The sequence below is a fragment of the Ambystoma mexicanum genome, chromosome 7q, assembly GCF_040938575.1.
Source record: "Ambystoma mexicanum isolate Mex_15411 chromosome 7q, UKY_AmexF1_1, whole genome shotgun sequence".
Taxonomy (NCBI): Eukaryota; Metazoa; Chordata; class Amphibia; order Caudata; family Ambystomatidae; genus Ambystoma; species Ambystoma mexicanum.
Genome location: NC_090941.1, coordinates 470,044,078 through 470,059,527, shown reverse-complemented (window position 1 = coordinate 470,059,527; position 15,450 = coordinate 470,044,078). Strand labels below are relative to the sequence as shown.

The 15,450-nt window shown below is 44.9% G+C and overlaps 1 protein-coding gene across 1 annotated transcript in view; it reads right to left on the bottom strand.

The window, feature by feature from the left end:
- The window catches only part of CNMD (chondromodulin), a 106,059-nt gene that overhangs the window by 65,144 nt on the left and 25,465 nt on the right, over positions 1-15,450 (bottom strand). The window contains exon 3 of the mRNA XM_069639878.1: positions 6,515-6,655. Within this exon, the coding sequence (XP_069495979.1) occupies positions 6,515-6,655 (141 nt within the window). The remainder of the gene's footprint in view (positions 1-6,514; positions 6,656-15,450) is intronic.

The following is a 15,450-nucleotide window of genomic DNA, read 5'->3' as shown; positions in this document are numbered from 1 at the left end:
ATCACACAGCTCCATCCAATCAGAAACACCCATCTTTTATGAGTAGGTGTGGCAAACACACTCCCCTCCCCTTCCACCCCCACATCCCCAGACACACTTGAGTCCGATTGGAAGCATTCAAAATAAAAAAAAAGAATCATTGTCCAATCATCCAATATCACATTTACTGAACTTTACGCCAAAACAAGAAGGCTGAGATTTTGCATTACCATTTCTTTACTGAACTGCTGGCAGCAAAGAATGAAAGAGTTACACTTGAATTACTAGAGACAGAACACCAGCAATGTGACTAATATGATCACAGGTGGCCATACTCATTCATGAACAGTCTATAAATACTTGCCCCTTTACAGACTTCGTATTCGTTGCTGTTGCTAGTGCTCAAGTAAGTGCTCCCTGTGTTATGTTTCATTTTACTGTGGGTGCAACGCTTGTGTGACGCGCTTCCTCTTGGAGACCACTTGCCTGTTAGGAGGACTTCCCTGTGAGGATGACTCAGTTGCGATGCCGCAGTTGGGAATTCTATGCTATTGTGCTATGTGTTCCTATCACTCCAAGTGGTGGAGCCACATGGGGCCTGTTCTGTTTGTGGCAGGCACCCTTCTTTGGGGCAGTGGCATTGTTTTGTGCCACCTCCCTCCTTATTACCCTTCTCGTGCAAACATGCACAGTGAAGATTAGAATGTTTAATCCTCTTTCCTCGTGTGTCTCTGGAGCGTTCTTGCCTCTTTCTGTTGCGGTGACCGTCGGGCAGTGGTTCGTTATCGGTTGAAGGAGTATTCTTTGTTGTTCCTGGGCTGTCTTTAGAATTCTGTGCAATATGGAGGAGGCCTTTAATTCTAGCCCTCGGAGGGTCCTTCCGGGTTTACTAAAGAACAGTTTCAAGAATTGTTTAACCTTCATTCCTCACTCTTGCAAGAGAGGGGAGGGAGTGAGCAAAGTCCGTGTCCTCTACCATTACAAGCACATTCACTAAAATACCTAAAATGCTTTGGAGGGTTGATAGATGTATATTTCTTCCGAGAATGAGGAGCAGTTTTGGGCTGCAGTTGTGTCTGGATCTGAGCAATCAAATGATACAACACTGGGTCAAATGGTGAAAACCAAGGCGGTTTTCTAGTTTAATGATTCAAGTAAGTACATCCAATAAGAAGAAAAGCAGCGAGGCAGATTGCGATTGAGGCTCCTCTAACCTGGTCTTGGTTTCGGAGAATGAAGACTGGCGTAATTACAACTCCACACTCGATAAGGATGAGAGACTTGCGTCCCATGTGCAAGAAGCATCTGAGGCCACAAAAGGGAGATTAAAGAGTAAAGAGAATTCTTTATTTGACCCTGTTGAGGTGAGCCATCCCAGATTCCGGCAGTTGCAGTTGATCGCTTTGCCCCTTGGAGAAAGATATTTGGACATGAGATTACGGAAGCCTCTAGAGAAGGTGTAGAACAATAAATTGATGGTGGAATGCCCTAGGCCTCATATGTGCAATACATCCACGTTTCCACCAGATTTAGATCCAAAGTTAGTCACTTTCATGTCCAAATCTGGTAAGGATACAAAAATGGCCTGGACAGAGATTTAAAATTGTGTTAGGATCGGGTTCTCGATATTGCAGGTCCCTTCAGGGCATTCTGAGATCTTCTGACTGGTGCAGTGATTCCACTTTTAAGGTATTGTACTTCAGGCCAACTCTTAATGTTGCACATGTGGTTGTGGATGTGCTTTGAGCATGCAAAATTGCAGCCTCTGTCTTGACCAAAATTAAAGATTTACTTAGCTAACTGTGTAGGAAAATTGTAATTTTCATAAAGGTAAAGAGGTGTAGATTTCCTCACACTTACTCCCTACTTTCTTACATCCATTTTTAGTTTATGCTATTAGGTGGCACTGAGAGCGCTACCTTTAAGCCAAAACTATTGTCATTAAAACAAGAGCTTTAACCTAAGAGCTTCAAATGTGGCCTTTGAATGAGTATCTGTAATGCTTTTCCAATGGAGATGACATATGAGGAGGGATGCACAGTTGTTAGGTTATATCCCATTCCCTGCCCCTATCCATGCTAATCCCTATGGCTAATCCCACCCATTCCTGCCCATCTCAGAACTCTTTGAGCTCTTTTAGCTCGTCCATGGAGGCAGCCATCTTGGATGACTGTCTCTACAGAAGCTCTCTGAAAACAAGCCGAAACTAGTGGCCATCTTTGAATAGGAAAGATACCATGCACCTTCCAAATAAAATGATGCATTGAATCATGTGAGTATAATGTTTTTTAAAATTATTTCTGTCCTTTCTGCGTTTCATTTCCTTGTTTTTTTAATATAGCTAGGGCTGTTGCTCGTCCTTTTTAAATCTGTTTTAATATGTATCAGTGTCGTACAACACAAAGTCGGCGATGGTGTGATACATGTCATGTAGTGCTCGAACTGGCTCAATGATTGCTTAGGTTAGCTGAGAAGAGTCATGCAGATGCTTGTTTTCCTTCGATGCATTCCCTTTCTTTTGTTTTCCTTCCCCGCTGCTTTTAAACCAACTGTAAAACACTGAGGGCATGCGCCGCATTGGTGACAGCAGGGAGATAGAAATCTAAAGTGTGAGCAAAATCCCATGAACACACAGTCGACAGTGATGTGTTCACAGGATTTTTGCTTTCATTTCGGATTTCTAGCTCCTTGATGCCGGCAACATGGCTCATGCCAGCAGCAGGGAGCTAGAAATCCAAAGTGCAAGCAAAATCCTGCAAACACACAGAGGACAGTACTCACAGATTTTGAGCACTGTCCTCTGTGTGTTTGTTGGATTTTGTACACAAATCACAATGTAAACTGAAATGACAAATATATAAATACTTATGTGAACCAAAAATAGTATGACAGTAACTTTGTTTTCGCGATTTGTAATGGAAGAATACAAGTATATGAATGGAAAATGATGTCAGCCTAAAGAAATCTTCTATGCGTTATGCAGCTTTTCAGTCAAGTCATAAAGGCACACAAAAACAAAACTGTGTGGCAATGTTATCTGTTAGTAAATATTATGGGCCTGATTTGAAAAATAGTTTTTCAATGGGAAAATCAATGTCAATGCTTCCAGAATACATTAACTGCTTCTAGAAGTGCCATCTTGCTGCGTGGGAACCATTATTTAAAGATTCTACCTGCTTGAGAAATCGTAAGCATTCATTTGTCGGTTTGACCTTGCTGTGTGGCTACCCTTTTCTCAGCGAGCCAGTCTGTTGGCTAGGGTGGCTTTTCACCTGTTCTGAAGCAAAAATACCATATAACAGAGATGCAAGGTGTGGCTGGTAAGTTTTGCATGTAGGACAGGACAGCCCCCGGGACATGTTTGCAAGTTATGCTTGATTTTGTGTATCATTGATTAGCCACTTCCTTGATTGAAACATAATAGAACCTAATCGTTCATCTTCCCCTCGCCACCCGGTGAGCAAGGTGTGTACCCCCCCAGGTGACTGAGAACCCGACAAAGACATGAGGTAGAACTCTTGTTGTGTCTTCACCTGAAGACAGAGGAGACTTGAACTCTCCTCCAATACTCTCCACTGGACAGTAGATCAGAATGCCAGTAAGTGTGCATGCTCAGCTCCCGGAAAATATTTCCGGTTCAACCAAAGGTGCTTACTCAGTCATTCTGTGATGAAGCAAGGCTTTATGCCAGTTACCTGCAGTATAAAACTGCAGTGAGACTTGTGTGACTCCCAATGCAACCCCCCAATCTTATTGCTTGCTTGTGCAGCAGTGGTCTCTGGTGTAGCACTTTCCTGGAAGGGACACTCTTGAAGCAGGCGCTACATGCATCTTGTTTTCTCCTTGGCAGGAGAACACTCAGGATCTCAGGATGGCCTTTGTTCCAGTGAGTAGGCATCACTGCCAATCTGGAGGCTTGCCAGCATTTTAGGCTCTTGCCCAATCCACTTAAGACCAGGACAGGAATGCCCCTCACTATCTCTGCACCTTCGCTGCTGTTCCAAGGCTGCCCCCGATAAGTGGACATACATAGATTATGGACAACCAACATTGGACATGTTTAAGTGCAGGTAGGCAGTACGGCCAGCTGCACTTAGGATGTGACCATGATGGTTGAAGTGCTAGAGTGGAGGCAGAGGAAGGCAGGGACAGAGGCAGGTTAGAGACGAGGGAAAGATGTTAGCTTTGCTAGCTAGTATAGATGGCTGGGTTGCGCGAATGCTGTTGACTGAGCACTGAATGCAATCTATAGGTCACATGTTTGAATCTCATTGCGGTGGAATCAGGATGCATCCATCTGTGATTAACCAGAATGAGGACAATCACGTTTCTGGATATGTATTTCTTTTTAGTAGTGCAGATCTGAAACCTGTCTTTTTCGTGCAGGCGCAGCGGAAACACTCTTGGTGCATTTTGTTGAATCTCTTTGGATTGTGTGAATACCGTATGTTGGGAGATGACACAAAGCTTGTAGGTGTTTGGTTATTTGGCCACCCATTGATTGACCATGTGTATAAAGTATTAGGCATTTTGCATGCACTGCTTTTAGGCGCCCACAAAAGCCCACACTGTTGCCATTGCCAAGGCTTGTTCCTTTTACCCCTAGTTAACTCGTTCATTTTAAAATAAATCTGTGTGAAGCTCCATGTCCGAATTGGGATTTGCTTGTTCTATACTTGTCTGTTTGGAGAAATGAACTGCATGCGGAAAGAAGAGGAAGCGCTTGTGAAGGGACATGTTTTTATGCAGAGTTCCTGAATGATTACGCCCACCTGGGATCATGTCAGTCACGCAGGTGTTCCGTTCCCTACTTGTTCAAGTTTAACTCTTGCCTTTTTTTGCTGCTGGCTGCTCAATAAAGACGTTATAACATCATATCTACGCCTCTCTGTCTTTATTAAAATTGTGATTGCCCAACATATAGCTAAGAAATTCTGTGTCGCTGCTGTAGCATTGCTCCCTAACGCAGTGAGATCTTTTTCCGGTCCCAGCTGTCACTCTCAAGCACAGACCGCTCATGCAGTTTACTTGGAAAAATAAAAGGAACGCACCTTCTAAACTCAAACACCCCCCAGACATTCCAAGTGCTTGAAAACAGCCATGCGTGCTGAGACAGACCCATTCAGTAACCCGGAATGAAAGAGGGCTTTTATACTGTCACGCTTTCCCTGCAGCATCAACAGCAGGTCTCTGGAGCTCACTTGCTTCAGAAGTTGGCATAAGAGCAGACTGACCTCCCTAGTTTTAAAACCGTGCTAGGAAAACAAACAAAAAATGCCCAGTGGGTCTCAAAGCTATTTTAAGCAGTGGCAAATGGAAGGAAACATTGTATCATCGTGTCTGCAGAAACTATTTTTTATAGTTACCAAGTGTTTTGCATTGTTTGTATTATTGCTTTCGTTGTCAGTTAGGGCCTGATTACAACGGAAAAGTTGAAGCATGCAGTATTCCGGAATGATGCATATTTTGCCGCTCTGACAAATTGCGAATTTCCTTTCCAAAACCCTTCCTTTTGGCATGCTTTAGTGTGGCGGTAATTATCGCCATACATAAGCATTACTGTATGTGATATTGCCGGTTTCAGTAATTTTGCACACACACACACAGTGGGCCTCATTACGAGGTTGGCGGTAAGCTGCCGGTGCTACGGGTGTGTTGCCGCCGACCTCCTAACACCGTTTCTGCCACCTGATATCCTGGTGCCACCAGGATATTACATGTCCCGGGGGCCTGGGATGTCAGCTGGTGGAAACTGTAAGTCCCCATTCCCGTGGAGTCCTATGGTGTTGCTAACGGTGCCGGTGCTTCTGTGAAAACCATGCCTGCAGGGGCCAGTGCTCGCGGCAGGTCAGACATGCAGGGAGCACGGCCCCCTGCAGACATTCTCATAGTACGATGGTTCGGAAAGGGTACCGGCACCCTTATTTTCGGACCGCCACACTTGTAATGAGGCCCACTCTCTCTTTCACACACACACATGCACTCTCTCTCAGACACACACTCTCTCATACACACTCTATCCCTAACCCGCTGACTCTCTCCCACTCTCTCTACACCTGTTCTTGGGTCCTGCTTCACAGGTTTCAAACAGCAGCAGTGACTAAACTATAAAGTGTGCTTGTATCTCAACTCTGGTTCTGATTGTGTGTATTCTGTATTACTGGTGCACTCTAAACGCCGGCATTAAAAACATGAACATGTTCTTTTGCAACCTAGGACCGCATTTTTGGGATATAGTAATATTTCAATTAATAAGTGTATGCACAGATAGTATGAAAGCATAGCTTAGGAAGCCATTTGCTTCTAAAGCCATTACCCCATGGCCTCTGAATCGAACAGGGGCATGACGGATGCAGATGTAAACATTGCGTGAGACGGGTGCTACATGTTTGAACAAAGAGATCACTTCGGCAACACTTAGAATTGAGGATGGTATGGACAAGCAATTTGTTGTAAGTCCTCAGCAATGATGGATTCCATGTATTTCCGCAATCAGAGCCCACAATATCATCAAATAACTTCACAATTTACTTACAATCTGGAAATCGTGCACTTCCACAGCCTCCTCGCTTCCTCGCCCTGTCTTGAAAGTTTCCAGGTTGCGTCCAGCATCAATTTCCATGGAGCCTTCCTGGACTTTTCCATTGATGCTCATCGTGTAGTGGACATTGTAAACCTGGAAGAAATCCCGGAGTGTGTTAGAAACCCGCTGTCGCGCTATGTTGATCAATAGGCAGTCATACTATACAGAACTTACTCTACTGGGCCCTCGCTGGCATGTGCTGGTGGGACTCCTATCACCTTTAAAATGAAGCCATCTGATATATATTGGAGGTATGATATGATATGGCATTTATAACGCGCCTATACACAAGTGTTTCAAGGCGTGAAGAAGCAAGGGAGGGGGAACAAAGGGAAGACAGAGACAACGATCCTACTAGGCCAGGTGACATTGAGATCGCGCAAGTGCAGGGGAGGGGGAAGGGGGAAAGTGCGAGGGAAAAGGGGAGGGGGCAGTGCAATACATAGGAATAACAGTAAAGTAAATAAAAACCAATAAATACAATAAATAATAAATAAGTGCAGCCGGGTGGTGGCAAGAGATGGTAGGGGGCTGTAGGGATACAGAGAACAGCCCCTGAGTGCAGGGGGCAGTGCAGGTGTGCAACTGGCGGGGCGGGGACCTGGGCCCCAGAACAGAGGGTCGCGAGGTAACCAGTGCAGTTTCAGTATCAGCCAGGAATTCAGCAGGGGAGAGGAGGAGAGAAAGCAGAAGCCAAGAGGAAGGTTTTGAGGTGCTTACGGAACCAGAGATGGTTCTCCCCAAGTTTCAGAGAGGCAGAGAGGCTGTTCCAAATGGAGGTCCCAGCCGAGGAAAGAGAACTACCACCAACTCGTTGCTTGGAGAAGCGACTGACCCTGAGGGAGTTGGAGGCGGATGAGCGAAGGCCTCGAGAAGGAAGATATTCAGGAAGAGAAAGTTGAAGGTATTGAGGCCCCAGAAGGCCTTTTGGTCAATGTAGAGGGTTTTGAACTTAATCCTCGCTGCCACTGGGAGCCAGTGCAGAGATTTCAGTCCTGGAGAGATACAGGAGAGGCATAAGGGAGGCCAGGACTGAGAAGGCTTGCTGGGGTCTGCCAGAGGAACACCCCCCTGATGATGGAATACTTCATTATACTGAGGGGGGGTGGGCGGTGGAATTTGTTTTTGTGATTGCATGGTACCAGTGGCACCAGTAGGGATGGAGAGCTTTAATGCTCTGGCACAGTGCCCAAGGACCACGCACCTCTGGGTCACCTCTTCACGAATGGCCCTGGTAGGTGGAGGCTGAAAGATTCTACCACCATCTGGTGCCTGTTCTGAGCCTTCTAAAGTGGACTTTAGTGGTTTCTGTTTCCCAGCAGGTGTGGGTATGGCTCCCTGTAAGAAGTCCACTATCATAAGTCACCAACAACTTCTCTTGAAATGACCCAAAGGCCATTGAACCTCAACTAGTACGTCTCTTCTGTGATTCCTTCAGATGGGGGCTTCTGCCCCATTGTAGAGCCAGTGTTGTGAGGTGCTTGGGCTGCTACTGGCCATGCAGTCGCCACTCAGTGGTCTTATCGGATAGCATGCGGGATGTCAGGTGCAACAGTGCAGTGGCATACAGTTGTAAAAGAGGGTTAGCATCAGGGGTATGGTTGAGGTGATGATAAACTCTTCAGTGGTGCATCCATTCCTCCACTGATAATTTTAAATGAGAGAATGAATGTGCACAGTGTTGTCACTGCAATCAATGTCACAGGGCCTCATTACGAGTTTGGAGGCAGCCATGGTGCTATTAGCACCATGGCTGCCTCCAAAATCGGTCCTCATTCAAAATACCCATCCCCATTTTCATTCGAGTCCCATAGGGCTCAATGGGAATGGGGAGGGAGCTAATAACGGGCCCGTTGATAATGGGCCCGTTATTAGCTCCCTGGTCCTTTAGCGGCTCCGGCTAAGGGTGGCTGGTAAAACCAGCTGCCCTTAGCAGGGCCCGTTAAGGGACCTCGTAATGTGGTGGTAAGGGGTTAATGGCACCGGCATCCTTACCGGCGCTGTTAACCCCTTACCGCCGCACTCGTAATGAGGCCCACAGACTCATCGGGCCTCTTTACGAGTTTGGAGGCAGCCATGCCCTTAATAAGGGCATGCCTGCCTCCAAACTCGGGTCCGGGTCCCCTGAATGGGAAATACTGGGCCATTCTGACCTTGAAGGGCCCGGTATTTCCCCTTTCAGGGAACCCGGACCTTCCCCATTCGAGCCCCCAAAGTGCTCAATGGGAATGGGGAGGGAGCTAACGACGGGCACGTTATTAACGGGCCCGTCGTTAGCTCCCTGGTCCCCTTGCGGGACCCGCAAAGGACGTCTGGTCTGACCAGACATTCTGAGCGGGTCCCGCAAAGGACCCTCGTAATAGGGCGGAGTGGGTTTAACGGCACTGGCACCATTACCGGCGCCGTTTAACCCATTCCGCCAGCCTCGTAATGAGGCCCATCATGTGTAATTCTTTTTTCACGGGTACTGGCCTTCAGGCAACTCCACCCCATGGGCCTCTTTTGAGTGGGTACCCTGCTCCTCTTACCCTCTCTTCCAGTCAGCCCACTCTCTTCCTTCCACTTCTTCTCATCCGCCAACATCACTTTGAAAAAGGAATTTATTTTTTCTCACTCTTGAATGTTGTATGGCTTTTTTATGCTTAACTACTTTTTAATACCTATGTAAGGACACATGTGCTTCAAACTACACTCCGTGGACTCCTTTTTCCAAATGTTCTTGGGTGTAGAACCCTAAAAGCCCTCACTAGAGGGGATGGGCTTGCTTGCACAGTGTCATATAGTGCCACTTTGAAAAACTTTTCCAGGGCCATTTTTGGTTCCCAGTTGAGCCCCTGCTTCCTATGGGTCTTAGGTAAACACAGACGGACAATACAGGTGACATAATCCACTATTTGGCAAGAGACTTCCAGACCCTGTCTGCCGTGAACTTTACATATGTATGTTGCAGGAATCCAACCATTGAATGCTGGCTCTTTTCTATGGATATACAAATCCATTAAGGGCCCCATTCGTGGAACTTTTTAGTGGTGCAAAGTGCATTTTTGCAGTGCAAAGTGACTTTGCACCACACTGCAAAAATACACTTTGCACCGCCCTCTGAATCAGGGTGTTTGCTTACGGGCCCGGTGCGCACTATAAATGAATAAACAATGGATCACCATATGTATCGTTAATATCAGTGTGTATAGGCCCATATTACCAAATTACTGTGAATGCAAGCAGACATCAAAGGTCAAATGATAATGATGTGTTATTGCATAGCACTTACGCTTAAGCGCTTTATATAGAACAAATGTACATACAATATCCCCCAACTTGTGTTGGTACTCATGTATCGACCTCAGAAGGATGAAAGGCTGATTTGGCCTTGCTAGGATTCGAACCTGCAACCTGCAGATCACACACACATTGCAGCACGGAGCACTCAAACCACTGAGCTATCTTACCAGCTATCGTAAAGTTAGCAATTACATGCCTGAATGTTCTTAAAGTCAGAAAGCAAATTACACTCTATAGTGGATACAATTAAACTGGTAACTGTGAACAGCAGGTCAGTTCGTCTGCAGGTCTGGTGCAAATTTGGCCACATGTCAAGCCAGCGTGGATCTACTTCTCAGGCTTTATAGGTTGGCAAAATACATACCATTGGGAGGGTTAATAACTGTGTATTAAAGAAGTTAGTGTAGTGCAGGGAAAGCAGCACACTCACACGGCATCTCGTGCTCTGGGCACTCGTCACCTCATTCATGCAAACAAACATCCTGAACAACATTCCTTGGAGATAGGAAAGATAGACACATTGGGCCTCATTACGAGTATGGCGGTAAGGCACTGTTGTTACCATACCACCATACTACGAGTTCTGCTCGAGGGTGCCCTTGCAGCCACCTGGTCTGACCAGGTGGCCGTACCGGCACCCGTGAGCAAACTTGATGGTAATACCGGTACCTTTATTAACAGTACCAGCGCTACCACCCTCCCCATTCCCATTGAGCCCTATGGGGCTGAATGGGGATGGGGAGTCCCTTATTACCGGCACCTGCGAATGGGCAGTTACCGGGTCCGCCAAACTCGGCATGACCCGGTAATTGACCATTCGCGGGTGCCGGAAAAAAATTGATACCGGCGGCAGCCATGCCTGTACTACAGGCACGGCTACCGCCAGCCTCGTAACGAGGCCCATTACAACAAAGAATGTATTGTGGTACAATTAAATCAACGGCCACTTTATGTGCTATGGTCAAACATTTCTACACTGCACACAAGCTTTTAGGCACAAGGATTGGAATGTCTTGCGATGATTGTAACAGAGACAATGGTAGAAAAAAACAGGTTATAACTGCAACCTTCGAAAGCAAAATACATAGGGCCTCATTACACGGATGGCGGTGAACCATGGCGCTATTAGCGCCATGGGTCATGCCGGTAAAATACCGGCACCGCCTTGGTGGAAAGGGGAATTACCGCCCTATTCCAAGGTTGGCGGGGCGGTAATTCCCCCTTCCACCATTGCCCTTCCCCATTCCCATTTTTGCCCCATAGGGCTCTATGGGAATGGGGAAGGCGCTAATTACGGTACCGCAAATTGCGGTACCGTAATTAGCTCCCTGGTCCCTTTGCGGGTTGGTTTTTAACGCCTGCAAAAAGCAGGCGTTAAATTCCCCAACCTGCAAAGGGACCTCGTAGTAAGGCGGTAAGGATTTAAGGTAAGGTAAACCCTTACCGCCATCCGTGTAATGAGGCCGATAGTCTGAAATGGATGTTTATTCTACTCTAAAACGTTTTTGGAAGTTGTTGTCTGCATTGTGAATTTGAGGTGTTTAAGAACAGAAATCAGTGAATCAACCCCTGAAGTGTGCCTAAAATAAACTTTTAATGAGTCTAGCAATTATTGTATACAATTTCAGAAAGACAAATTATTTACTATTCCTATTCTTTCTTAATTGGGGTCACTGTTACATTTGTGGAATCCCCTGTTTTTTGAGAGGCCTGAACGAGTAAGTCAGTCACTCCAGAAACAAAGAGTCACATGGTGCTGGCCACAACCCAGGAGCTTCAGTTTGTTAAAATAAAAAAAGAAAAGAAAAAAAACGTTGTAAAAATATTCTTTTTAGGGGTAGCAAAGGAGACCACAGGGGTAGCAAGGGAGACCAAAGGGGTCACAATTGCAACCCATGGCGACCCCCAAATGACATCCCTGCCTAATAGACCACTTGTGCTGCTTCCCCGTCACCCTGTCTCTCTCTCTCCCTTTTAACTTCTTCTCGATCATGCACACTCTCTTTTTCTCTCTTGCTCTTTGTCTCTATATGAGTGAGTGTAACATTGGTGCATGTTTGCTAGAATCCCCACATTCGTTTCAGACAGCTGCATGACCAGAGGAAAAAAACAGATATCTTGGGAGGGGGTTTGCAAAAGCAGCTATTAAAACATTTTTAAAAAACACAAAAATAAAATATTGAATTGTAATAACATTGTGAACTGGCACCTTTTAAACTGTATTCTGTTTAGTTCTAATAATCACACCCACTATATATTATAGCCATATAGAATACTACACTTGTCTTACTGAGCAAAGCACATTATCAAAACCTAGGATAACCATATACATTAATTTCTGATGAAAGGTTACCTATTTCAAGATGGACAGTCTGGTACACTCCCATTGTATGCTTTCAAAATACAGAAATGAGAAAGGAGGAGAGGAAAAATGGCACCAGTGAGGGTTCTATCCTGCTTTGCATAAAAGCAAGGAACATTTTGGGAAAATGTCCTTTGAGCTTTATATTTGACAAATATATCTGTGGTAAAAGTATATACTGGGCTTGGTTCTCATTTCCTTTTTCACACTATTCACCCTAAGATTACAATGTGTGTAACACATAAGCATACATATGGATTTGACAGCCTCTAGATTTGGAGGCAAGGATAAAAAAGGCTCCAACATCAGTCTCTCCTTTCTGGTCCAAGGGTTGTTGCAGAGATATTTCCTTTCCTAGTGCAGAATTGTAATCGAAGGATAACAGCAACACAGGCTATCCCAATGCATCTATGCTAACGATTGACTATATGTTTTGTGTCTTATAAGCTAGAGAAGACTCATTTAACCCATTTAGGTGCATGCCTCTATCACAGTGCAATGCCCTGAGTGATTGTCCCAGGTACTATACCTCTGGCTCCTCTCTAACAACTAGGTTCATACACCCTCCACTCCCCCATGTAACCTGAGACTGGGTGATCTACTCCTTCTCAGGGGCGGACTGGCAAGGAGGCAAAGGGGTAATTGCTCCCCAAGCTGGCTGGGCTGTTCCCCCTAGGCCAGGGCTACAAATTGTAAAAAGAACATTGAAAAAGATAAAATCCTTCTGAATTTCACCTGCCACAGAGAAACTGAGTGCTGCGAAGCCTGCTCATATTCTGTGTAAATGGGCGAGGCATTCATTTCGGTTTCAGCAATGGTGTAGATGTGCCTGGATGCCCCCCACACATGGGTATCCACAGTGAGTGAGGGTGGGGCAAGTATTACTTACAGGAGCATGTTCATACCACCCAGTGGCAATGTATGCATTTAAATAACGGATTCTGTGACCCTGAATGGTAGCATTGGCACCACTGCTCCCCACACACCATTGGTCTGTTATAATCTGCAGCAGCTAATCACAACTCCTACTTGCCAAATTAGTAAGAGTCCATATCGTATTAGAGTTTGTCCTTGGTTTCCTTCTGTACGAATGCTTCCCCTGTGTTCTGGTGAATTTCTTGCGCACCAGTGTGTTCATCCAAAAAGAATTTAATAGCACCCTGAATAGCTCCCATTGATGTTACTTATATAGTGCTTAGAGAAATGGTTGTGGTACTTTTGGACCCAGTTGACAAATTCACATAGAAAGATGTGATGTTCAGGTATTCATTATTAAAAGATTACAAACTAAGTGGGTCATTCAGTGTTGGAGAGATTATTTTATACCACTGAAGAAGTTACCAGCTCCAATCGTGGTGTTTCTGGAAATCCACCCTACTCAAAGTTTACCACAAGCCGAGGTGATATTTTTGGAATACCTCCAGTGCCATTTCAGAAATACCACCTCCAATGGCAGTAATGTAAAAAGGTTTAACATGTTTTTTCAGACATTTTCAGCATCAATGTGAATGGAGAAATGGATTATGTGCATTAGTGGCTCACCTCACTACTGGTGGTTTTCATTATGCACAAAAGAGTCAATTCTGGCCCTTTTATGCATTATGTGAGGTACGGTCGTGAGAGGAGGCAATCGGAGATGCCCACCTTTTTACCCCCTCAACATGGGCATTTGTAAAACCCTTTTTCACTCTATTAAAGGGAAGCACCTGTGCTTCCATTCTCTACAGTAAAAATAAAGATTTAACAAATGTGGGGCCAGGTTGGATTGGCTTGACCCCCTTTCTTTTTGATAAGTGATGCATACTTCATATGTTTCAATTGCTACTTCTGTAATATTTTGTCAGGTTGCTTTATCATGTGACTTTCTGTTTTGAAAGTACACACAATTGAATAGACTGTCATTATAATTATTGTAAATGTTCATTATAATGATATTAGTCTCAGATGTATTTTCCTCAGGATACAATTAATAGGCTTCCCCCTTGTAGATAAATTGGTGCTTTGAAATCCAGGTTTATTGGACAGTACGCTGGTTTAGCCCTAGAATAACAACTTTGTGGAACACATTTTTTGTTTTTTAATATTGAAGATTGAATAGGAGAAGATGAAGTCTCCCTGCTTTCTGAATTGGAAACTATGGAACCAGGAAGACAGGGCTCAAATCCCTACCTTCCAAACTTCATACATTATGTGACCTTGAGCAAATCAATTTTCATCACTGAGCCTTATTTTCTTTAGCTACCTGTAGAGAAAGCCTCACTCATATGGGTTTATATTCTATAGTGTCACTCTATAATTGTAACTATTTATGTTAAGCATACCGGTGAGGAGGCAGGATAAATAAGGGGCTTATGTTGTGGGGGTTGGGTCAACAGGGTGCCAGTTATGGGTTTTGTGTTGTGGGTTGGGAAGGCAGGAAACCAGGTAAGGGTCTTTTGCCATGCCAGCTGATGTCTGAAAGTGAGCAAAAACAAGAACCCCCCCTGGTTCAGCAATGGCTCTGCTCTACCAATGAATTCTCTATCTTTGTCACTTTTTTTTCATTGTTCTAAAACGAAAGTTAAGATGGGATGGGAGGAAATGTAGCCTGATGTAAAATTACAAACTGTAACACACTGAAAACCGGGCTCAAATCCCAGCTTTCCCCTTTCACCAAGTATAGTACCCTGGTGAAATAATGTTTATATTTTTGCTAAGTGGGAGAATTTCATGGGGTCCCTAAGAAACCACAATCATAACTCAAAAAATGTTGCATAAAAGGAAAGTAATTTCAACTAAATATAATTGAGAATATGCGGGAGGGGGAGAGGTTGGTATTGAGATTACTTGTTCTGGAAGTTGGGGCTGCTGCAATGTGGGCCAGAGAAGTAAGCTTAACCCCAAGGCCAAATGTTGTCAGTCCTGTTTCCTCCCCTGGTTGCTTGTAGATCCTGTGCAGCCACATTGCCCGACCTCTGCCTGCCTCCCCCGTTGTTCGCTCCCCACTCCCTGGTATCTCTGCTTCCTTCACTGTGTATTTCCCCTTATGACTGTAAAGCGCTCAGTTGCTTCCCGAAGCCAAGTCCATGCTCAATCAATACAATAGTAATAATAATATTAGTAATAGGATTGATTTTTATCAAGCATGAGCTAATATTAGGAATGGGAAATCCCAGCAAAACATTAACTACAAGGAAGCCTGCAAAGTAATATACTACCACTAAAGCTGTTCATCTTCCTCACGACAGACCTGAAGGAAATGCTC